Genomic DNA, 25,837 nt, shown 5'->3' with positions numbered 1-25,837 from the left:
AGCAAGTCGGGAATGGATCGAGTGTGGCTGGCCGTCACATCTTGCCAAGGATCAGCAGCATCTGCTTCGGTACTTCAACCGCCTACGTGAACTCGTCGTTAGCCATAGCCTCAGTTACTGGGGTCATCGTGTTGTCGTGCCGGAGGCAGCCTGACAGTGCTTATCGAACGAGCTGCACGATACGCATCAAGGAATCACGGCCATAAAGAGGCTTCCGCGTACGGTATTCTGGTACCCCGGATTGGACAGTGACATTGAAAGGTTGGTGAAAGGCTGCCCTCAGTGCGTGCAGTGTTCCTTCCCCGTGGCCCAAGACAGGAAAGCGGTGGTAGCTATTGCATATGCATTTTGCAGGCCCTGTAGATGGTTTCCTAATCTTCATCCTAGTTGACGCGGAAACCAAGTGGGTAGAAGCAACGCCTGTGAAAACAGCGACGACAGACACAACTGTTCAGCAGCTCAGAGAAAGTTTCGCCCGTTTTGATATTCCGCAATGTGTGGTGTCGGACAACGGCCCGAGTTCTCGAGCGGGTCAATGGCAAAGTTCTTGTAGAAAAATTGCATACGCCACGTCAGGATGGCACCGTATCATCCACAACCAAATGGATTAGTGGAGTGGGCTGTGCGAACAATAAAAGAGGGTCTCGAGAAAAACGAACGCGGCCCATTACAGGAAAAGCTGTCCCGTTTTCTGTTCCATTACAGATTCACTCCTCTCGAGAGTGGTAAATCACCGGAACAACTGCTCATTGGTTTCCAGCCCTGGCTGTCTGCCCACTGCCCAGGAGGCGAGGTACCTGCAGATCGAGGCTCACGCGATCCAGGAACAGTTTCCGTCGGCCAATACACAACCACTGTTCCCACCTGGAAAGTGCATCTGGTCGCGCCAATTTCATCGAGGGCGAAAATGGCTACCAGGGACTGTGATATCGACGGAGGGGAATCGCATGGTAAAGCTGGAGACACCCCTGGGAATACAGCGCCGTCATGTGGATCAGTTGCGGACACGACTAGCGGAAGTGCCAACGCAAAGGGAGAATGCAACAAAGCTCGGCCGCAGTTCAGCGGAAACACAGCCGGCCACGGAGACTCGAGAAACAAGTGCAACGGCGCACTACAGTCCAGCGACTCCCCAGCCGGCCGCATAACTCTACAAACGAGTGCATCGGAAGCGGGCCCAATGCAACTTCGGCGCTTGGTTCCGCCAATTTCATCGAGGGCGAAAATGACTACCAGGGACTGCAATAGCGACGGAGGGGAATCGCATGGTAAGACTGGAGACACCCCTGGGAATACAGCGCCGTCATGTGGATCAGTTGCGGACACGACTAGCGGAAGTGCCAACGCAAAGGGAGAATGCAACAAAGCTCGGCCGCAGTTCAGCGGAAACACAGCCGGCCACGGAGACTCGAGAAACAAGTGCAACGGCGCACTACAGTCCAGCGACTCCCCAGCCGGCCGCATAACTCTACAAACGAGTGCATCGGAAGCGGGCCCAATGCAACTTCGGCGCTTGGTTCCGCCAATTTCATCGAGGGCGAAAATGACTACCAGGGACTGCAATAGCGACGGAGGGGAATCGCATGGTAAGACTGGAGACACCCCTGGGAATACAGCGCCGTCATGTGGATCAGTTGCGGACACGACTAGCGGAAGTGCCAACGCAAAGGGAGAATGCAACAAAGCTCGGCCGCAGTTCAGCGGAAACACAGCCGGCCACGGAGACTCGAGAAACAAGTGCAACGGCGCACTACAGTCCAGCGACTCCCCAGCCGGCCGCATAACTCTACAAACGAGTGCATCGGAAGCGGGCCCAATGCAACTTCGGCGCTTGGTTCCGCCAATTTCATCGAGGGCGAAAATGACTACCAGGGACTGCAATAGCGACGGAGGGGAATCGCATGGTAAGACTGGAGACACCCCTGGGAATACAGCGCCGTCATGTGGATCAGTTGCGGACACGACTAGCGGAAGTGCCAACGCAAAGGGAGAATGCAACAAAGCTCGGCCGCAGTTCAGCGGAAACACAGCCGGCCACGGAGACTCGAGAAACAAGTGCAACGGCGCACTACAGTCCAGCGACTCCCCAGCCGGCCGCATAACTCTACAAACGAGTGCATCGGAAGCGGGCCCAATGCAACTTCGGCGCTTGGTTCCGCCAATTTCATCGAGGGCGAAAATGACTACCAGGGACTGCAATAGCGACGGAGGGGAATCGCATGGTAAGACTGGAGACACCCCTGGGAATACAGCGCCGTCATGTGGATCAGTTGCGGACACGACTAGCGGAAGTGCCAACGCAAAGGGAGAATGCAACAAAGCTCGGCCGCAGTTCAGCGGAAACACAGCCGGCCACGGAGACTCGAGAAACAAGTGCAACGGCGCACTACAGTCCAGCGACTCCCCAGCCGGCCGCATAACTCTACAAACGAGTGCATCGGAAGCGGGCCCAATGCAACTTCGGCGCTTGGTTCCGCCAATTTCATCGAGGGCGAAAATGACTACCAGGGACTGCAATAGCGACGGAGGGGAATCGCATGGTAAGACTGGAGACACCCCTGGGAATACAGCGCCGTCATGTGGATCAGTTGCGGACACGACTAGCGGAAGTGCCAACGCAAAGGGAGAATGCAACAAAGCTCGGCCTCAGTTCAGCGGAAACACAGCCGGCCACGGAGACTCGAGAAACAAGTGCAACGGCGCACTACAGTCCAGCGACTCCCCAGCCGGCCGCATAACTCTACAAACGAGTGCATCGGAAGCGGGCCCAATGCAACTTCGGCGCTTGGTTCCGCCAATTTCATCGAGGGCGAAAATGACTACCAGGGACTGCAATAGCGACGGAGGGGAATCGCATGGTAAGACTGGAGACACCCCTGGGAATACAGCGCCGTCATGTGGATCAGTTGCGGACACGACTAGCGGAAGTGCCAACGCAAAGGGAGAATGCAACAAAGCTCGGCCGCAGTTCAGCGGAAACACAGCCGGCCACGGAGACTCGAGAAACAAGTGCAACGGCGCACTACAGTCCAGCGACTCCCCAGCCGGCCGCATAACTCTACAAACGAGTGCATCGGAAGCGGGCCCAATGCAACTTCGGCGCTTGGTTCCGCCAATTTCATCGAGGGCGAAAATGACTACCAGGGACTGCAATAGCGACGGAGGGGAATCGCATGGTAAGACTGGAGACACCCCTGGGAATACAGCGCCGTCATGTGGATCAGTTGCGGACACGACTAGCGGAAGTGCCAACGCAAAGGGAGAATGCAACAAAGCTCGGCCGCAGTTCAGCGGAAACACAGCCGGCCACGGAGACTCGAGAAACAAGTGCAACGGCGCACTACAGTCCAGCGACTCCCCAGCCGGCCGCATAACTCTACAAACGAGTGCATCGGAAGCGGGCCCAATGCAACTTCGGCGCTTGGTTCCGCCAATTTCATCGAGGGCGAAAATGACTACCAGGGACTGCAATAGCGACGGAGGGGAATCGCATGGTAAGACTGGAGACACCCCTGGGAATACAGCGCCGTCATGTGGATCAGTTGCGGACACGACTAGCGGAAGTGCCAACGCAAAGGGAGAATGCAACAAAGCTCGGCCGCAGTTCAGCGGAAACACAGCCGGCCACGGAGACTCGAGAAACAAGTGCAACGGCGCACTACAGTCCAGCGACTCCCCAGCCGGCCGCATAACTCTACAAACGAGTGCATCGGAAGCGGGCCCAATGCAACTTCGGCGCTTGGTTCCGCCAATTTCATCGAGGGCGAAAATGACTACCAGGGACTGCAATAGCGACGGAGGGGAATCGCATGGTAAGACTGGAGACACCCCTGGGAATACAGCGCCGTCATGTGGATCAGTTGCGGACACGACTAGCGGAAGTGCCAACGCAAAGGGAGAATGCAACAAAGCTCGGCCGCAGTTCAGCGGAAACACAGCCGGCCACGGAGACTCGAGAAACAAGTGCAACGGCGCACTACAGTCCAGCGACTCCCCAGCCGGCCGCATAACTCTACAAACGAGTGCATCGGAAGCGGGCCCAATGCAACTTCGGCGCTTGGTTCCGCCAATTTCATCGAGGGCGAAAATGACTACCAGGGACTGCAATAGCGACGGAGGGGAATCGCATGGTAAGACTGGAGACACCCCTGGGAATACAGCGCCGTCATGTGGATCAGTTGCGGACACGACTAGCGGAAGTGCCAACGCAAAGGGAGAATGCAACAAAGCTCGGCCTCAGTTCAGCGGAAACACAGCCGGCCACGGAGACTCGAGAAACAAGTGCAACGGCGCACTACAGTCCAGCGACTCCCCAGCCGGCCGCATAACTCTACAAACGAGTGCATCGGAAGCGGGCCCAATGCAACTTCGGCGCTTGGTTCCGCCAATTTCATCGAGGGCGAAAATGACTACCAGGGACTGCAATAGCGACGGAGGGGAATCGCATGGTAAGACTGGAGACACCCCTGGGAATACAGCGCCGTCATGTGGATCAGTTGCGGACACGACTAGCGGAAGTGCCAACGCAAAGGGAGAATGCAACAAAGCTCGGCCGCAGTTCAGCGGAAACACAGCCGGCCACGGAGACTCGAGAAACAAGTGCAACGGCGCACTACAGTCCAGCGACTCCCCAGCCGGCCGCATAACTCTACAAACGAGTGCATCGGAAGCGGGCCCAATGCAACTTCGGCGCTTGGTTCCGCCAATTTCATCGAGGGCGAAAATGACTACCAGGGACTGCAATAGCGACGGAGGGGAATCGCATGGTAAGACTGGAGACACCCCTGGGAATACAGCGCCGTCATGTGGATCAGTTGCGGACACGACTAGCGGAAGTGCCAACGCAAAGGGAGAATGCAACAAAGCTCGGCCTCAGTTCAGCGGAAACACAGCCGGCCACGGAGACTCGAGAAACAAGTGCAACGGCGCACTACAGTCCAGCGACTCCCCAGCCGGCCGCATAACTCTACAAACGAGTGCATCGGAAGCGGGCCCAATGCAACTTCGGCGCTTGGTTCCGCCAATTTCATCGAGGGCGAAAATGACTACCAGGGACTGCAATAGCGACGGAGGGGAATCGCATGGTAAGACTGGAGACACCCCTGGGAATACAGCGCCGTCATGTGGATCAGTTGCGGACACGACTAGCGGAAGTGCCAACGCAAAGGGAGAATGCAACAAAGCTCGGCCGCAGTTCAGCGGAAACACAGCCGGCCACGGAGACTCGAGAAACAAGTGCAACGGCGCACTACAGTCCAGCGACTCCCCAGCCGGCCGCATAACTCTACAAACGAGTGCATCGGAAGCGGGCCCAATGCAACTTCGGCGCTTGGTTCCGCCAATTTCATCGAGGGCGAAAATGACTACCAGGGACTGCAATAGCGACGGAGGGGAATCGCATGGTAAGACTGGAGACACCCCTGGGAATACAGCGCCGTCATGTGGATCAGTTGCGGACACGACTAGCGGAAGTGCCAACGCAAAGGGAGAATGCAACAAAGCTCGGCCGCAGTTCAGCGGAAACACAGCCGGCCACGGAGACTCGAGAAACAAGTGCAACGGCGCACTACAGTCCAGCGACTCCCCAGCCGGCCGCATAACTCTACAAACGAGTGCATCGGAAGCGGGCCCAATGCAACTTCGGCGCTTGGTTCCGCCAATTTCATCGAGGGCGAAAATGACTACCAGGGACTGCAATAGCGACGGAGGGGAATCGCATGGTAAGACTGGAGACACCCCTGGGAATACAGCGCCGTCATGTGGATCAGTTGCGGACACGACTAGCGGAAGTGCCAACGCAAAGGGAGAATGCAACAAAGCTCGGCCTCAGTTCAGCGGAAACACAGCCGGCCACGGAGACTCGAGAAACAAGTGCAACGGCGCACTACAGTCCAGCGACTCCCCAGCCGGCCGCATAACTCTACAAACGAGTGCATCGGAAGCGGGCCCAATGCAACTTCGGCGCTTGGTTCCGCCAATTTTATCGAGGGAGAAAATGGCTACCAGGGACTGCAATAGCGACGGAGGGGAATCGCATGGTAAGTCTGGAGACACCCCTGGGAATACAGCGCCGTCATGTGGATCAGTTGCGGACACGACTAGCGGAAGTGCCAACGCAAAGGGAGAATGCAACAAAGCTCGGCCTCAGTTCAGCGGAAACACAGCCGGCCACGGAGACTCGAGAAACAAGTGCAACGGCGCACTACAGTCCAGCGACTCCCCAGCCGGCCGCATAACTCTACAAACGAGTGCATCGGAAGCGGGCCCAATGCAACTTCGGCGCTTGGTTCCGCCAATTTCATCGAGGGCGAAAATGACTACCAGGGACTGCAATAGCGACGGAGGGGAATCGCATGGTAAGACTGGAGACACCCCTGGGAATACAGCGCCGTCATGTGGATCAGTTGCGGACACGACTAGCGGAAGTGCCAACGCAAAGGGAGAATGCAACAAAGCTCGGCCTCAGTTCAGCGGAAACACAGCCGGCCACGGAGACTCGAGAAACAAGTGCAACGGCGCACTACAGTCCAGCGACTCCCCAGCCGGCCGCATAACTCTACAAACGAGTGCATCGGAAGCGGGCCCAATGCAACTTCGGCGCTTGGTTCCGCCAATTTCATCGAGGGCGAAAATGACTACCAGGGACTGCAATAGCGACGGAGGGGAATCGCATGGTAAGACTGGAGACACCCCTGGGAATACAGCGCCGTCATGTGGATCAGTTGCGGACACGACTAGCGGAAGTGCCAACGCAAAGGGAGAATGCAACAAAGCTCGGCCGCAGTTCAGCGGAAACACAGCCGGCCACGGAGACTCGAGAAACAAGTGCAACGGCGCACTACAGTCCAGCGACTCCCCAGCCGGCCGCATAACTCTACAAACGAGTGCATCGGAAGCGGGCCCAATGCAACTTCGGCGCTTGGTTCCGCCAATTTCATCGAGGGCGAAAATGACTACCAGGGACTGCAATAGCGACGGAGGGGAATCGCATGGTAAGACTGGAGACACCCCTGGGAATACAGCGCCGTCATGTGGATCAGTTGCGGACACGACTAGCGGAAGTGCCAACGCAAAGGGAGAATGCAACAAAGCTCGGCCTCAGTTCAGCGGAAACACAGCCGGCCACGGAGACTCGAGAAACAAGTGCAACGGCGCACTACAGTCCAGCGACTCCCCAGCCGGCCGCATAACTCTACAAACGAGTGCATCGGAAGCGGGCCCAATGCAACTTCGGCGCTTGGTTCCGCCAATTTCATCGAGGGCGAAAATGACTACCAGGGACTGCAATAGCGACGGAGGGGAATCGCATGGTAAGACTGGAGACACCCCTGGGAATACAGCGCCGTCATGTGGATCAGTTGCGGACACGACTAGCGGAAGTGCCAACGCAAAGGGAGAATGCAACAAAGCTCGGCCGCAGTTCAGCGGAAACACAGCCGGCCACGGAGACTCGAGAAACAAGTGCAACGGCGCACTACAGTCCAGCGACTCCCCAGCCGGCCGCATAACTCTACAAACGAGTGCATCGGAAGCGGGCCCAATGCAACTTCGGCGCTTGGTTCCGCCAATTTCATCGAGGGCGAAAATGACTACCAGGGACTGCAATAGCGACGGAGGGGAATCGCATGGTAAGACTGGAGACACCCCTGGGAATACAGCGCCGTCATGTGGATCAGTTGCGGACACGACTAGCGGAAGTGCCAACGCAAAGGGAGAATGCAACAAAGCTCGGCCGCAGTTCAGCGGAAACACAGCCGGCCACGGAGACTCGAGAAACAAGTGCAACGGCGCACTACAGTCCAGCGACTCCCCAGCCGGCCGCATAACTCTACAAACGAGTGCATCGGAAGCGGGCCCAATGCAACTTCGGCGCTTGGTTCCGCCAATTTTATCGAGGGCGAAAATGACTACCAGGGACTGCAATAGCGACGGAGGGGAATCGCATGGTAAGACTGGAGACACCCCTGGGAATACAGCGCCGTCATGTGGATCAGTTGCGGACACGACTAGCGGAAGTGCCAACGCAAAGGGAGAATGCAACAAAGCTCGGCCTCAGTTCAGCGGAAACACAGCCGGCCACGGAGACTCGAGAAACAAGTGCAACGGCGCACTACAGTCCAGCGACTCCCCAGCCGGCCGCATAACTCTACAAACGAGTGCATCGGAAGCGGGCCCAATGCAACTTCGGCGCTTGGTTCCGCCAATTTCATCGAGGGCGAAAATGGACTACCAGGGACTGCAATAGCGACGGAGGGGAATCGCATGGTAAGACTGGAGACACCCCTGGGAATACAGCGCCGTCATGTGGATCAGTTGCGGACACGACTAGCGGAAGTGCCAACGCAAAGGGAGAATGCAACAAAGCTCGGCCGCAGTTCAGCGGAAACACAGCCGGCCACGGAGACTCGAGAAACAAGTGCAACGGCGCACTACAGTCCAGCGACTCCCCAGCCGGCCGCATAACTCTACAAACGAGTGCATCGGAAGCGGGCCCAATGCAACTTCGGCGCTTGGTTCCGCCAATTTCATCGAGGGCGAAAATGACTACCAGGGACTGCAATAGCGACGGAGGGGAATCGCATGGTAAGACTGGAGACACCCCTGGGAATACAGCGCCGTCATGTGGATCAGTTGCGGACACGACTAGCGGAAGTGCCAACGCAAAGGGAGAATGCAACAAAGCTCGGCCGCAGTTCAGCGGAAACACAGCCGGCCACGGAGACTCGAGAAACAAGTGCAACGGCGCACTACAGTCCAGCGACTCCCCAGCCGGCCGCATAACTCTACAAACGAGTGCATCGGAAGCGGGCCCAATGCAACTTCGGCGCTTGGTTCCGCCAATTTCATCGAGGGCGAAAATGACTACCAGGGACTGCAATAGCGACGGAGGGGAATCGCATGGTAAGACTGGAGACACCCCTGGGAATACAGCGCCGTCATGTGGATCAGTTGCGGACACGACTAGCGGAAGTGCCAACGCAAAGGGAGAATGCAACAAAGCTCGGCCGCAGTTCAGCGGAAACACAGCCGGCCACGGAGACTCGAGAAACAAGTGCAACGGCGCACTACAGTCCAGCGACTCCCCAGCCGGCCGCATAACTCTACAAACGAGTGCATCGGAAGCGGGCCCAATGCAACTTCGGCGCTTGGTTCCGCCAATTTCATCGAGGGCGAAAATGACTACCAGGGACTGCAATAGCGACGGAGGGGAATCGCATGGTAAGACTGGAGACACCCCTGGGAATACAGCGCCGTCATGTGGATCAGTTGCGGACACGACTAGCGGAAGTGCCAACGCAAAGGGAGAATGCAACAAAGCTCGGCCTCAGTTCAGCGGAAACACAGCCGGCCACGGAGACTCGAGAAACAAGTGCAACGGCGCACTACAGTCCAGCGACTCCCCAGCCGGCCGCATAACTCTACAAACGAGTGCATCGGAAGCGGGCCCAATGCAACTTCGGCGCTTGGTTCCGCCAATTTTATCGAGGGAGAAAATGGCTACCAGGGACTGCAATAGCGACGGAGGGGAATCGCATGGTAAGACTGGAGACACCCCTGGGAATACAGCGCCGTCATGTGGATCAGTTGCGGACACGACTAGCGGAAGTGCCAACGCAAAGGGAGAATGCAACAAAGCTCGGCCGCAGTTCAGCGGAAACACAGCCGGCCACGGAGACTCGAGAAACAAGTGCAACGGCGCACTACAGTCCAGCGACTCCCCAGCCGGCCGCATAACTCTACAAACGAGTGCATCGGAAGCGGGCCCAATGCAACTTCGGCGCTTGGTTCCGCCAATTTCATCGAGGGCGAAAATGACTACCAGGGACTGCAATAGCGACGGAGGGGAATCGCATGGTAAGACTGGAGACACCCCTGGGAATACAGCGCCGTCATGTGGATCAGTTGCGGACACGACTAGCGGAAGTGCCAACACAAAGGGAGAATGCAACAAAGCTTGGCCGCAGTTCAGCGGAAACACAGCCGGCCACGGAGACTCGAGAAACAAGTGCAACGGCGCACTACAGTCCAGCGACTCCCCAGCCGCCCGCATAACTCTACAAACGAGTGCATCGGAAGCGGGCCCAATGCAACTTCGCTGTTCAACATGAACAAAACGCCCGCCGGAGCGACTGAGCTTTTGAATCGAGATGAAGTGCAGCGTCTTCGATACAGCATACTTGTGCGCCCGAGTTCCTTATCGGACGCAGCAGCTGTCGCTAATCACGTGGTTTTCAGTAACTTAAAGCTCAAGTGCAGAGCAATAAACAGTTCAGTATTCTTGTGGCTACTGTGTTCCGTCACTTCACTTACTAGTTACCTTTTCAATGTAGTCATTGGGTGGAATGTCCCAATTGCAATATTGAAGATAGTGCTTCTTCTTTCTGGGGTTTTACGTGCCAAAACCAGTTCTGATTATGAGGCACGCCGTAGTGGAGGGCTCCGGATTAATTTTGACCACCTGGGGTTCTTTAACGTGCACTACAACGCAAGCACACGGGCGTTTTTGCATTTCGCCTCCATCAGGAAGATAGTGCTGATAGCACACCATTGCATAAATACTTTGGGCTTAGAAGTTTCGAAAAATACATTTTTAATACATGTCCTGAAAGGCATTGCTGTTTCCGCTAGTAGTTTTCGATACAGCATTTTAGCTAGGACTGCTGCAATACTGTAGAATTTCGAAGGAGTAGTTCTTTGTGAATTTGCAACCTTGGGCATATTCGGTGGTACAAAATGTGGAGTTTCGTGCTTGTACCTTAGGGTCTGTGTGCGTGCGTGTGTGTGTGTGTACGAGTTCGTGCGTTCGTGTGCCTCTGCGCGTAACGCTTCGTTATTTCCTATTTGTACTTGAGTGTTCTCCTGTTATGCGAGGGAAAACACAAAATGATATACAGGGTGTTTCAGCGAACACTTTCAAAATTTATTTAAGGCTGCCTGTGGCAGATAGCCCAATTCTAGTTAATAAGCTGGTCTACTCGAAGCGGTGGACATTACTTTCTCAAAAAATTGAAATGAATATTCGACTAATTAATAAGAATTCACTAATTAAGTTTTGAACTAATTACTTGGTGGCCCATATTGTAATCTACAAATTGTAGCCGTGGAGTTCGCAAGGTGGATCCACTTGGAATGAATTCCCGGGATGGCGTCGCTTTGGAGATATTAATTCCCGAACTTTGCGAAGAAATGCATTGGCGTTCCAGTTAGTTTCTTAACAAAACGCCACTTTATGCATTGAAGCACAAAATTAACTGGAACGCCAATGCATTTCTCCGCAAAGTTCGGGAATTAATATCCCGAAACTGGTGTCATCCCGAAAATTCGTTCCAAGTGGATCCGTCTTGCGAACTCCACGGCTACAATGTGTAGATTACAATATGGGCCATCAGGTAACTAGTTAAAAACCTAATTAGTGATTTTTTATTAATTAGTAGACTATGCATTTCAATTGTTGCGCAAGTAATGCCCATCGCTTCGAGTAGACCAGCTCATTAACTAGAATTGGGCTATCTGCCCCAGGTAAACCATAAGAATTTTCGAAAGTGCTCGCTGAAACACCCTCTATGAATCCCGCCATCTTACGTCATAAAAGGGGCGAATTGATACTTACACGACGGTGGTAATACACACAGCCCATTCCGGTTCTGTATGGATTGCCGTTAGCGTCGCTGCAGCCGAGATACCATCCCGCCTGTTTAAAAAGCAAGAGGCAACTTGTCAGCAGTATATCGAATTTTTCTTGTATTTAGATGAAGTAGCAGTAGGAAAATAATTTTATCCGCAATAATCTCATTTCTGCGACTGTACTTGCTTGAATAAGTGAATTATTCTATTTGAGGTTGGTAAACCGTGTCAATTGATAAATGCAATTGCTGGGGTTAAACTTCATCGTTCTTCCTAAAATGTATGGCAATAAAACGCGACTGGCAGGCTTTGGGGTATGGGAGAGGCGATACGTCGAGCTGCAATGTTTACAAGTTTATACCGCCGATAGAAAAACTATCCTAATTCGTATAGTTGTCTACTAATTTGCTATCGCAATCGATGCTTCACGTTTCGGGCGAAACTGTGACATTTAAGTTTTGAGGATGCGCCTCCTCAGAAAGAACACGACCACTCGCCGACCGACTAATTGAACAAGGTGAAACTACAGTGTGGTGGACAGAAAAAAACGTTCCTTTAAATAATTTTGCTCCTGATGGTGGTCAGGCGACAATATTATCTACATTTCATGACACAAAAGACAAAAAAATTCGTGTGTGTGGAACAAAGTATTCGCAGTAAAAGGACGGAAAAGGGAAACTTTAATGCCCGAAGGACTGTAGCAACGCGTCCGTACTGGCCGTTGGAATCAGTCATGCCCGTGAACACGAGCATGCCGCTTGCGTTGAACGCGCTAGTCTCCGTCGTCTTCCTCTTCCTCTAATATTAACGCACTCTAGGGCCTGAGGTGGCGAGTTCGAAAGGGTACAATTTCTGCACAGGCCGGATAAGCTGTGAGCCTCTGGGTATTTTAAATTTAGGTGCACGAATGATGTCATCTTTACTTTTAGATGCGGAGCATCTTATAGCCGCGGCCTGTCCCGCGGCGTCGTTGGCGTCGGCGTCCGTCCGCACCTCTCCTCATTCTCTCCACGCCAGCTGTGCGATAACGCCTCTCTCCTCCTCTCCCCATCTCCACGCCATCTTTTAGACGTTTATAAACTGCGCAAAAAAAACGAAGACACAAGAAAGAAAACACACACGACACCAAACTTTTTCTTTATCCTTCATGCCTTTTATCACATAAAAAAATGCGCTCGTGGTGTCGTGTGTGTTTTCTTTCTTGTGTCTTCGTTTTTTTGCCCAGTTTATAAACGTCTAAAAGCTATGAACTAACTAGCCCGCCAGAACGTTCCACGCAATCTGTTCGTTGACGCGCTTCTCCCTCCGTGTCTTCATCCGCCACCTGTGCGATAGCGCGCGCATGCGCGCCTCTCTCTCTCCTCCTCCTCTCCGCGCCAGTTGCTTATATAAACCCGGTGCATGCGCCGCTGCCTCAGTTGCTGCTTCGGTTTAGTCACGCTGCGCCGTCCGATGCGCTGAATGGACGCCAACGAATCTGTCAACGAACTGTCTGGTACATCTTCAAACAGCAGCAGCCAGTTCATTAACAGAACCGCGAGCACCTCTGAAGACAAGGCTGCGCAGAGAAAAGCTCGCGAAGCAGAACGTAAACGTTGGCGACGCGCAGCGGATCCAGATTCAGTTCGCCAACGCGAAGCCGCTTCGAAACGTCAGCGTCGAGCAGCGGATTACACACTTCGAGAACGCGAAGCCGCTTCGAAACGTCAACGTCGAGCAGCGGATCCTGAGCTTCGAGAACGGGAAGCCGCGTTGGTTCGTGAACGTCGGGCAGCAGAACCTGAGGTTCGGGACCGTGAAGTTCAACGTGAACGTACGAAGCGTGCGGCGGAACCCGATCTTCGAGAACGGGAAGCCGCGTTGGTTCGTGAACGTCGAGCAGCAGAACCTGAGGTTCGGGACCGTGAAGTTCAACGTAAACGTACGAAGCGAGCGGCGGAACCCGACCTTCGAGAACGTGAAGCCGCGTTGGTTCGTGAACGTCGAGCAGCGGATCCTGAGCTTCGGCAACGTGAAGCAGCGTCGGTTCGAGAACGTCGAGCAGCAGAACCTGAGGTTCGAGACCATGAAGTTCAACGTAAACATACGAAGCGAGCGGCGTAACCCGAAGTTCGAGAACGGGAAGCGGCGTGTAAACGTCAACAACGAGAGGCTGCTCCCGATGCTGCACGCGACCGCGAGCGCGCCGCCGCTTTCGCGGCGCGCTCGCTGTCGCGTGCAGCACGCACAGCCAAGCAGCACGCGCAGCCCGACGCTCGCTTCAAACATGGGTGAATACCGAAAGCAACAATACGCAGACACACAACCTTTCATGCTCATTGGCGACTTTAATGTCGACATCAAGTAGAACGATTGGATGGTTGAGTACATGTCATCACACCACTCGCTACAACACGCATCACACTACGACCGCAAACAACAGCCAACTACCATTCACGGAACATGCATCGATCACGTCTTCAGCAATTTCAAGATACAACCACTGCTACGAGATCCACTCACAGTTCATTTCACCGACCACAAAGCCATCATACTCAAAGCAAGTGCACGCCTCAAATAGACGCTGCTCAATAAAGACATTCGTTAACCGTTTCACCTTTGTCTACGCAATTTCATTACTCTTCTTCAAATAAAATTACACCACCTTCCCGAAGTGAACCATGGGCTGATGCGGAGCATCGCGGTCGTTATAACGGCGTTCACGCGATGTGGTGGTGACCAACGCAAGTTAACACGTAATAAAAACGTAATAACACCAAGTTAACAACGTTAATAACACCGTAATAACAACGTAATTAACGCCGTTATAACGACCGCGATGCTCCGCGTCAGCCCCCTCGGGAAGATGGTGTAATTTTATTTATGCAGTCGCTCAGTACAACAATTTTCCAGAACATTCTGGGAACGTTGTCCTCGTGAATAATTACAACATCCCATTTATTTATGCTACAACTATTTGATGCTTTCCTCGAGTGACTGCTTAGAAGTGTCAGGAGATATTCAGGAAGCCGTCGCTTCCACAGTCTTTCCATTATCAGCTGCCTGTGGACCCACAAACTGAGCAGCTCAGTATTCCCTTCACGCGGTTCATCCGAAGTGTTAGTATTTGACTGGAGACGGCTGCCTAAAAAATAGGATGGGGTTTGAATATCTGGATCTTTAGAAGAAGAGTAAATGAAAGTTATGGGTCTGTAATTGACAACGGCTTCAGTTTCAGTTAGCAAAGTGCTGAGTTGCTGTAGGTCAACAGACGCCCTTCCCCATGACTTGCGAAGGCACATCTTCACAATCTTAACTTACCGCTCCCTAAAGCCACCCCATCAAGGAGCTCTATCTGCAATAAATTTCCATGTTATGCCTTGGATAGAGCAATACTTGCTGACTTCATCTTTCCTGAACAACTGGTGCATGGAAGCTAGCTCACGCGCAGCTTTCTTAAATGTAGTAGCGTATACTATTCGCGGTGTTCCAGGTACTGTACAAAATATTTTGAAGGCCATGCGGAAAGCGTTTGCAGTAAGTCCAATTACATGTTCAATATGAATTGCTCACAATACTGTACACATGAAGAGCACTATGTACACTTTAACGCCACTGCAATCTTTCACAAGAACTGGCCCTGCAAAGCCAACTTCCGTAACCTTAAAAGGGCACGAATTGCACAAACGATCATCGGGAAGAGGGGCTACCGGTACACTCGCAGCATTGAGTCGGAACCGAGCACAAATCACACATTTTCGAAGCGTTCGCCTAACTGCTTGTCGCACTCTGGGCACCCAGAACCGGGCACTAAATTCAGTTAAGGTATCACCGACACCGCCGTGGAGGACAGTTCTATGCGCTTACAAAATGACTAGGCGCGTGGCCGGGTGTTTTCACGGCAGCAGGACGGGCTGCCCTGATATCTTACTTGATGTATGTCGTTAACTCCGTTATAAACGAATTGCTTCCACTTGGTTGCCGAGCTTTGTATCAAACAAAGCGTTACGGATGAGTCCGTCCACAGGTGCTCTTATATTTTCAATGTCTCGAATCTAGAGCCTCCCGCGATATCTTTAGGACTCTAGAAGCCTGAACGGCGGCTACCAATTCCAAACTAGGTAACGTGATTTGGTTGATTGGAACTACTCTACACCTCGAAAACAAGCTGAATGTCGACGTTACCGCATTGATCTTCTAGTCTCAGATAAGCTAGGGCACCGTGAGCAATAGAACTGGCATCCGCAAATACGTGAAGCTGGGAGCTTCTAGGCTTGCCCAGTAATAACTCCAGCTCACACTTGGGAAGTGAAAACACCTGAGATCATTTCAGCTCATCGGTCCGAGTTTCCCATTCGTGTTTAAGTGGCTCAGGCACAACTTCTCATGCTGAGCCGTGCTCCCACAAATTTTGAAATAGTACTTTCATCCTAAGGACGAACGGGGATAGCCAACCTAATTGATCGAAAAACCGTGCCTTCGTCTGAAAAACTCCTCTTGGTGTCATCATTTTTTTCGAGAAGCTGCTACAGCGATTCCATGTTAAGTAAGAATAAGCAAACCAAGAATATTCGTAGGAGTCACTGCTGAGACAGGGTCCAACTCACCAGCGATGTGCCGTCTTTGTTATACACCACAGGTGAAACAATTTCACAGCTTCATGGCCGCTTTGCTCAGGATGAGATTTGCTTCTTTATAAAGACAGAAAGCTTATTTTGAAGAAGGAACTCCTGCGACGAGATTGTCAACGTCGAAATTCTCAACAAGTTGCGTTGAAGTTAATCTTAGCGCAGAATTGACGCGCTCGCAATAATACTGGAGCGTCGCTGTCAAGGGGAATGGACTTGCTGTAGTTAGAAAATGGCACTCGTGTCATCCTATACTCCACTAGTTTCGGCACAGGTTCACTTGGAATCGGCGTGCTGTCAAGCCATAAAAACCTCAAGGCGTCACGATCAGGCTCTTGAATGCCGATTTGAAGAAACGCCTCTTGTACGTCGACAGTACCAACCTTGTGCAGACTTATTAAAATCACAAGCATTTAACCTCCCCTTTGTTGATCTTGGGTAGCTTTTCTAATACTTCATTAAGAGACGGTGCTCCATGTCTATGACGAGGCCACCCGAAGACCACCCTCAGCCTTGTGGCCAAGGATGATTCTGCGATAACGGAATGGTGTGCATGTAGTAACATCTCTCTGCCGCGTCTTTTCGGTTTGTTCATTCAGCGTGATCATCCTGTTCATTCTGTATGACTGCTTTGTCGTACTGCTGAAGAAACTCTCTCGCCACTGCCAACTCGCTGCAATAAACTTTGAAGGCGTCCACCCGCAACACTTCGTTTGTTTCCTAGATGTGTGTAGCGCTACTTGGTACCTCCCGTTCTCTAATGCTGTTTTCTCCGTGAATTGTCGGACATCTTCATTTCCATGCTTGTCGTTGGAAGAAGGGTGAGAAATGCCCTTGCTGTCTAGATCCCAGAAGTGGTGTAGGGTTTGAGTCTCTGTGGAACTCGTGCGAAGGACACAAACGTGCGCGCGGGCTTCTTTAAAGAAATGTCGCGTTTCGCCTGAAAGGAGGCACATCGATTTCGATATCAAGTTAGTAGATAACCATACGAACTACGGATAGTAGTTTTATCGGCCCTCTAAACTTCTAAACATTCACTTACTAACTAAATTCCGAAGCACGATGTGGCGCGTGCACACGTAAACATGAACACATCTGATTCGATGACCGCAAAAACTCGCTGTCAGAACGCTGGAGTGAGGCGGAGCGCCAACAGCAGCGAGCGAATTCACCTTTGAGGCGTCTATCGCTTCAGCGCGAACTAAACGTAAAAAGCACAGCGCATACGAAGCTACCGGCCCTAGTTGCACTTTATTCAGATTGCAGATCGTTTTGATGATGAGGCCCGCGCCGATGCGCATTTTCCACGTCGCAGATCACTTTCAAGTTACGGCGCCCGCGTGGCCGCCGCCGGCATAAAATGCCCCCCTCCCTTCTGACCCCCCCCCCCCCCTCGTGCCTGGCGCACGATAGAAGGGCGCTTCCGCCCCGCCATGCTCCGTCGCGTGCTCGACATTGCGCCGCAATCGTCGGCTTACCCTCGCCAGCTTTCCCTCACACATACAGCGTACGGTGCGCGGTGACGATGTTGCCGTGTTTGGACGATAGTATATATGCGATAGCATAAAGTAAAACGATAAGCTCCTGCCGTGTTCATGTAAACACAGCTAATAACACTGTAGAGGTTATGATCGCATCTTTTGGACAATTTGTGGTGTCGCAAGGCTTAAAGGCAATACAGTGCATATTACAAACGAACTTTGTCACTTTGCATTCATTCCGTGCGCGAATTAAATCAGTTTCGCCTCTTCAAAGTAGTAGGCATAGAAGTTTACGAGCGGTTTTTTTTTTCCTTTTTTTACATATCCGTGGCTTTTTATTGTAGTCACTTCAGCGCAATGTCGTCAAGTTCGGCAGACATACGCCATTGACGGGACTGCAATTGCTCTATTACTGCCGCTCTAGACAGGGGTACCTTGAGGTCACCAGTGGCGTCGTGTCGCTCGCCTATTCCTCTGCGGACACACTACGGCAGCTCACAGCCCAGACCCTTCAGGATGTGAAACACACACCAAGTTAAGCAGACACACACACAGTGCCGAAATGGGGTAAACAATGCTTATACATAAAAAAGAAAAGTAACTAAACGGTTTAATATGTTTTAGCAATGCCGAAGGTGTTTTATTAGTGAACGCACGTGGTAGTTAGGGTTAGTAACTTTGCCAGAATTTGGTCGACTTTTTGGTGACATTCGTAGTGACGTGACAGGAAGGAGATTTTTTGGTAAAGCTCTTGAAAGAATTTTTACTAAATTCTATGCTTCGCACAACAGGAAGTCGACATGTAAAAGTCCTAATGGACAAAATAGAATGAAATAGATTTCATACTCTCTGCTGATCCCAGCATACTGCAGGATGTAGAAGTGTTAGGTAGGGTAAAGTTCAGTGACCATAGGTTAGTAAGGTCTAAGATTTCTCTCAATTTGAAGAGAGAAAGAATAAAATTAGACAAGAAGAAGGAGGCCAACCTAGACGCAGTAAGGGTAAAAGCAGGCCAATTCAGGCTGGTGCTCGCAAACAAATATGCAGCTTTAGAACAGGAAGATGAACACGACACACGATGAATGAAAGCGTAATATCTCAGAAGCAGCGCTTGAAGTATGAGGTAAGGCACCAAGGCAACCAGTAGGCAAGCTCTCCCAAGTAACAACGGACCTAATAAAGAAACGGTGAAACACGAAAATGTCAAACTCGGCAGATCAGATAAAATTCGCTGAAATGTCGAAACTGATCAATAAGAAGAAAGTAAGGGATATCCGAATTATAACGTGGAAAGGATTGAGGTAGCAGTAAAATATGGACGCAGCATGATATCAGTGAGAAGAAAACTTGGCATAGGACAAGGCAAAATGTATGCACTCAAAGATAAGCAGGGTAATATTGTCAGCAATTTCGATAACATAGTAAAAGCAGCGGAAGAATTTTGTACTGACCTGTACAGCCCCAGACCAGCCAAGCTACTTTCATTCGAAGAAGCCATGAGCAAGATACAGAGGCTCCTTCAATAACTAGCGATGAAGTTAGAAGGGGGCCTTGAAAGACATGGCCAGGCGGAAAGCTGCTGGAGAAAGTTTATAACATGCGATTTAATCAATTATGGAGGAGATATCAGGCTTGGAAAGCTTGCGGCCCTTTATACGCAGTGCCTCACGTCTTCAATTTTACCAGAAAACTGGAAGAAGGCCAACTTTATGCTCATTCATAAGAAGGGAGACGTTAAAGAATTGAAGAATTCTAGACCCATTAGCTCGCTTTCAGTATTGTACAAAATATTCACCAAGATAATTTCGAATAGAATCAGGGCAACACATCAGCCAACCAAGATAACAGGCTGGATTCAGGAAGGGATATTCTACGATGGATCATATCCATGTCATCGATCATGTAATAGAGAAATCTGTAGAGTACAATCAACCTCTCTAATGGCTATCACAGACAATGAAAAAAGCATTTGATTAAGTAGAGATATCAGCAGTCATAGAGGCATTGCGTGATCAGGGAGCACAGGAGGCATACGTGAATATCTTGGCAAATATCTACAAGGATTGCACAGCAACGTTGGTTCTCCAGAAGAAAAGTGCCTATCCACAAGAAAGATACCTCGACAAGAAAGATACGTATCAAGATAGGGGTCCAGGCAAGGAGACACAGTCTCTCCAATGCTATTCACTGCATGCTTAGAAGTATTGAAGGTCTTATACTGGAAAGGCTTAGGAGTGAGGATCAACGGCGAATATCTCAACAACCTTCGGTTTGCAGATGACATTGTCCCGTTAAGCAACAATGGGGACGAATTACAGCTAATGATTGAGGACCTCATGCGAGAAAGTGTAAGAGTGGGGTTGAAGATTAACATGCAGGAGACAATAATAATGTTAAATAGCCTGGCAAGCGAACAAGAATACAGGATCGCCAGTCAGCCACTAGAGTCTGTAAAGGGGTACGTTTATCTAGGTCAATTACTCAAAGGGGACCCTAATCACGAGAAAGAAATTTACAGAAGAATAAAATTCCGTTGGAGAGCATACGGCAGGCATTTAGAAATCCTGACTGGGAGCTTACCACTGTCGTTGAAAAGAAAACTGTACAATCATTGCATTCTAGCGGTGCTAACATATGGGGCCGAAACTGGGAGGTTAACAAAGAAGTTCGAGAACAAGTTAAGGACGGCACAAAGAGCGATGGAACGAAAAATATTAGGCCTAACGTTAAGAGGCAGGAAGAGAGAGGTGTGGATCAGAGAGCAAACGGGGATAGCCGATATCCTAGTTGACATTAAGCGGAAGAAATGAAGCTGGGCAGACCATGTAATGCGTAGGATGGATAGCCCATGGACCATTAGAGTTACAGAATGTGTACTTAGAGAAGGGAAGTGCAGTCGAGGACGGCAGAAAACTAGGTGGTGTGATAAAGTTACGAAATTCAGGAAGAGGCCTTCGGCCTGCAGTGGACATAAATAGGGTGATGATGATGATGCTTCGCACTTATTTTATCGCGGTCGGAATTTATGCGCCTAATTTTCTCATTACTTCTAAGGATACGCTAACAAGCTGCAGGATTAGATTAATCTTCTAGGTGCACGAGGAATTTTTAAGGCAAAGCAACAGCTTGGGATCTGATACCGTTTTTGATACCGTAACAGTATGTTTTTTAAGTGTTTAAATATAACAATAAGGACGCCTACGAACAAATAATGAAGAACGCAAAATTGTAGGCAGTCATCATCATCAGCAGTAGCATATTACATTCCCTCCGTTTCTCGATTTAGTGCATTCCGCGAATTTTTAACCAGAGTCGCATGATTACCATTTAACAAGAAACGTGTGAACCCTAAATGTGATCCTACGTGGTTATTCCACGCTTCCGCACAAATTATAAATTGCAGATGTTGGAACACAATTTACCGTTTATATTGAATAAGTATACCGACATTCAACTACGACAACAGTTTGCTCTTGCGCAATGCTTCTGACAATTGCTTTTCCATGTTTCAACTAGTAAGTTTCGCTCCTGGTATTAATACCATAATCTAAATGAGATTTTCTATCCATGCTTACTTCACTTACGTTATTGTGTACATTCACTAATGTTTAACCCCAGTACCCTCTCAAAACTATACCATTTCTTATCGTTTTGTTCTGCATTCTTTTGTATCTTATAGGCAGCTTCGTCCCCGTTGTCTTCTTTACCGACATATTATGTCCCCTGTTGTGTAATTACCATAAGACGTTGTCAAACATTCCCCTTTTTGTCACCCTTTATAATACGCTTTTACGTTCCTTTGCATTTCTATGATAGAAAAATGTGCTGAAAGTACTGCCTCTCACGCTTGCTAAGGCCTAGCCAAGCTTTTTCTACCAGCTTTTAGCTCTAGCATCCAATTCGATTTTGAACTTTCGAAATAAAGTGATTTGATTGATCATCATTTAGCGAATCTTCGTCAAAAACAGTGTTTTGAGCCTCGACTACATGAATACTTCTAAAGAAAGCTTAGCAATATTGAGGGCAGCCACTCTTCAATCGATAAACATAAATGAGCTAGACAAAAAAAAAAAACTAAAATGAATGCACTCACTCCTTCATAATACACCGCGTGCGAAACATCGTGGTCTTGACCTCCCTTTTTTTCTGGTACTTTTTTCGCTGGTTCTTCTTTCTTCGGGCTTTCCGTTGCTGTTTATCACGAAGACATGGAAAAGAGAAATGAGGAATTGTAAAATATGTGTGCTTTTTATCTAGCTGTTTTTATTTTAGCTGTTTCGAACATAACTTCATGACCAATATTAATGTCACAAATGCTCCACCTGCGGAATATTACAAAATCAGTGTCTTGTGTCCGACACCATGCAATTTTCAAAACAATGTCACTTATTGTCATCATATTAACACATTAAGTGCATTCGGTTCAGAGCCCCAGTGGCGGTGGCTGCACTTTCGGCGATCAGCTTTCGCTGATCCTCCAATGCTGGTCAGCACCATTTGCATGGTTGCATGGTGTGTTGCAGTATTATAAACTTAATGAGGCAAATCAGTTCTGCGGAAACCCACAAAGTGTAGGAAGGTTCATGAAAGAGAACGCTATCACCCACACAAATGTAGCAGGAAGCAACAAAGGCAACCCAGATGTGTTTCTCTGAAAGAAAGCGTCACAGTTGGGGGAAAATTCATCCTGGTCTGGAGATCAAACCTGGGATCAACGCCCGTGCCTTGTGTTAGTTTTCCCGTTTGAGGTAATCAAGAGGTTGTACCGCGAGACCTAATTATTCGACAACTCGAAGAAAAGGGACACTGAAAACGGCAAACCAAGCTTTCTTTAGGTTTGTGCTACATTCTAGTATATGACAAGTTATTATTTCATGATCTTCCCTTCATATTTAGGGCTGCCACGGAACTTACTGGCCATATTCCGTTGAATGAGTTGCCATGTTAAATCAATACAAGTACTTTGCACAACATTTATTGAAATACCAACCAACTTGCCCGCAAACTTATATTGCGCGTCCTTTAGCTCGCCATAAACACATAGACATACGAGCGTCTGTCTTCCTTGACCTGCTGCCAATGTATACCCCCATTTCAGCTCAATTCAACTCATAAGAATTTAACGCTTTCCACGGAAGGCGACTTTACACTTTGCAAGGCGTCAATGTGAAAAAGACCGCTAACCTTGGTCCGAATAGCGGGCAATGTATTCTTTAGGACTGTGTCTAATCGCATCTGTGTGGCCCATAGCATGGACTCACCTAGGAATATTCAAAGTGGTTGTTCGATTCAGGTATTTCCGCTTACAATAAAAAATGGTCTCCAAGCCACTGTACGAAGGTGGCTGGGCAGCAATGCTGTGAGCAACTAGAATGATTACCCATTGCGCCGTACTTTGAAATTATTCTCACGGTGACACTCACATGCACTTTATCTAATAATTAGCCTAAGACGTTTCAACGGCCTGCAACTTGGCTTGCGCCGCTACTTCTTGCACATACAAAAAGTGGACCAGGGAGAAGATAAATGCACTAAACCACACTTTCGCCGCGGCTAGTGGGCACGCTGCTCTTCGGAAGTCCTCCCTATACTTGGCCTTCCTATGGGACTGTCACAACACAAATAATTTGGTAGAAACATTTTTCTTTTACACATGACAGAGTAGTTACGTACACATGAAAGGGTAGTATGCTACAGTTGCCGTTTCCCGGCAACTGCAGTTCATGCGACCACAATCTTTACTGGGATACGCTTGCGGCGAACGCTATGCGAGAAGGCGAGCATTCTTGCTCTTCTTTTGCTTCCCTGCCGGGCCAACGCCGCCGCTGCCACAGATGCGTGTATGGATGGATGCTGTTAGCGTCCTCCTTGGAATGGGGCGGTGGGTTGCACCACCAAGCTCTTGGTATTGCATTACCTAATGTTCTACCTATCATAAAAGGCGAAAAACAGCACACGAGGGATTTCCATCACCAATCTTTTAGAATACCTATTGGGAACTTTGGCTACATTTATTCCACCAACCTTCCACGCGCATCTTACCAATCTCTATTGCTAATATGTTTACTTTCCGCCTGCTTTCGCTGAACCCAAGGGCAATAGGTTATCATAATAGTTTATGATAACTCAAAGGGAAGCTCATCACTTTCGAAGTGAGATGAGGATGCCTTAGAACGCGCACTTATACATCCAGGTACAACAAGGAAGAAGCATGCACTTGCTGCGGTAAAACTAGGGGAAACGTTTGAGCACGTTTTAATACAATGTGAAGATGTCTGCCGAGCGATCAATTTAGGCTCCTGTGGGCTCTTTGAAGCCCTTGGGTTCAGGACAGTAGGGGGAAGGTAAACATGTCCGCAATGGAAATTAGTAAGAGGCGATTTGAAGTTAGGTGACAGAAACGTAGGCAGACGGCAAACAACGGTGGGCGTACAAAAACGAAGTTCCCTATATGGGTTCAAAACGTTATTGCTAAGAATTCTTACTTTTTTTAACATACGTAGGACATCGGGTAATATAATCACAAGAGCTTCGTGGCGCAACCGACCGCTCCGTTTCAAAAGGGACATGCATAGCATCCGCCCAACCAACCATCCGCGGCAGCGGCGGCATTAGGGGAAGGCGCGCGCCGTGTGCCCCACTGGTTCCTTGTAGCACCAGGAGATGGCGCTCCCTTTTTGACATCAACCTTCTCCTCGCTCTTCATTCGTTCCAATTCAACGCAAACTGTATTTGCTAGGTGAATCTTACTCAGAAGCTGTATACAGTTGTTGCCTAAGCATTACCCTCCATAATATCCAACAATATATTTCAGTTTACGTTGTCATACGGCCCGGTAATGTCTAAAAAAGCCACATATAGCGGTCTCTTTTCTTTAAATACCTTGAGTAAGGACACGTAAGCTATCATCCACACACCTACCAATACCCAAGCCATTCTGAAGTTCTCTCAATATGCCGTTAATCTCTGTCCATGCTTGCAGCTTTAATTGAATCTCCTGCATTGCTGACCTGTATTTATAAGCTGTACTACTATAATTCAACAATCTGCGTATTTTTCGAAATGTTATGTACCGGGCAGGAATGCACGTGACAGCGACAGAGCTGCATTTTTGTGATCTGATTCAAAATAACTTGCGTTCAACTTATCGTACACGGCAAACATCAACGCAGCTAATGCTTGTTATATGTCTTAACACTTAAAAGTACTCTGGGTTAACAGCGCGAGCGTCTTATTACAATTCTGCTCTGTACAATGCCCTGCACTCACTCATAGTATTTGACACAGGGCACCCGATATTACTAAGTGTTCCTCAGTACTCACGATGATAACACGAAAGAGTTTCAAAAGCTCGAGAGCGGAAGTATGGCGAAATGGCCATGCAACTTGGTTTGAATATTATCGGCGCGTTGTCTTGGCGGCGTAGAATAACATAGTGTCGAAGGCAAGTGTGTCGAAGCATGATATAGGGTCGAAGCATGATATGTGATAAGGCAACTTTTCTGATTCTTTTTCAAGCCAAGCTTGTATACGCCAGCCTGCGCCAGCGATGTAACGCTAAAAAACCAGCCGCTCTCAGACAGAGAGACAGACCAGGGGACGGGCGGAAACGGAGGGCGATATCATCTGCCCCAACACAGCTCAGAACATCTTTGTAGTTTGCACGCCGCACAAGATGAACTCAGATGCCTACGCAGGGATTCAACAAGTTCGGCTGAGCGAAGGGACGTACAAGGTGTCGGCTTACGTAGCCGCCCCGGACAGCACGTGCAAGCGAGTCATACGAGGAGTCGACGCCGATATCAACGACGCTTAACTCCAAATGATGATCGTTGATCACAGAAACCCTGGGGCCCTGGAGGCCCGAATAATAGAGACCACAACCACGGTAGTCGTGCTTTTCGATGGTATGAGAGTGCCAAACTACGTGTTGTGTGATGCCAGCATGTTTCGCTGCACGTTATAAAGAGGGCAAGCGGATGTTTGTTACGGGTACGGAGGCCTCGGGCATACAGCAGATATTGGCTTTCACCCAAACAAGACGGTGTGCCAATGCTGCGGAACAACATCTCCAGTGGTGGGACATCAGTGCATCCCCCAAAATATCCGTTTTGCAGTGGACAA

General features: G+C 50.0%; 2 protein-coding genes across 3 annotated transcripts in view; one reads left to right on the top strand and one right to left on the bottom strand.

Annotated features, from left to right (window-relative positions):
• LOC119445548 (uncharacterized) overlaps positions 1-25,837 on the bottom strand; it is a 381,600-nt gene that overhangs the window by 327,366 nt on the left and 28,397 nt on the right. The gene's annotated exons all lie outside the window — the stretch shown is intronic.
• On the top strand, positions 908-8,245 carry LOC119444516 (filaggrin-2-like). The gene has a single exon (XM_037708902.1). The coding sequence runs from the start codon at positions 908-910 to the stop codon at positions 8,243-8,245; it is 7,338 nt and encodes a 2,445-aa protein (XP_037564830.1).

This window comes from Dermacentor silvarum, chromosome 3 (assembly GCF_013339745.2).
Source record: "Dermacentor silvarum isolate Dsil-2018 chromosome 3, BIME_Dsil_1.4, whole genome shotgun sequence".
NCBI lineage: Eukaryota > Metazoa > Arthropoda > Arachnida > Ixodida > Ixodidae > Dermacentor > Dermacentor silvarum.
Note: the sequence above shows the minus strand (reverse complement) of the source record. Positions and strands in the feature narration are given on the sequence as shown.

Bases quoted from the DNA above. Each gene is read 5' to 3' on its own strand.
- LOC119444516 (XM_037708902.1), top strand. From the start codon at position 908: ATGGCTACCAGGGACTGTGATATCGACGGAGGGGAATCGCATGGTAAA.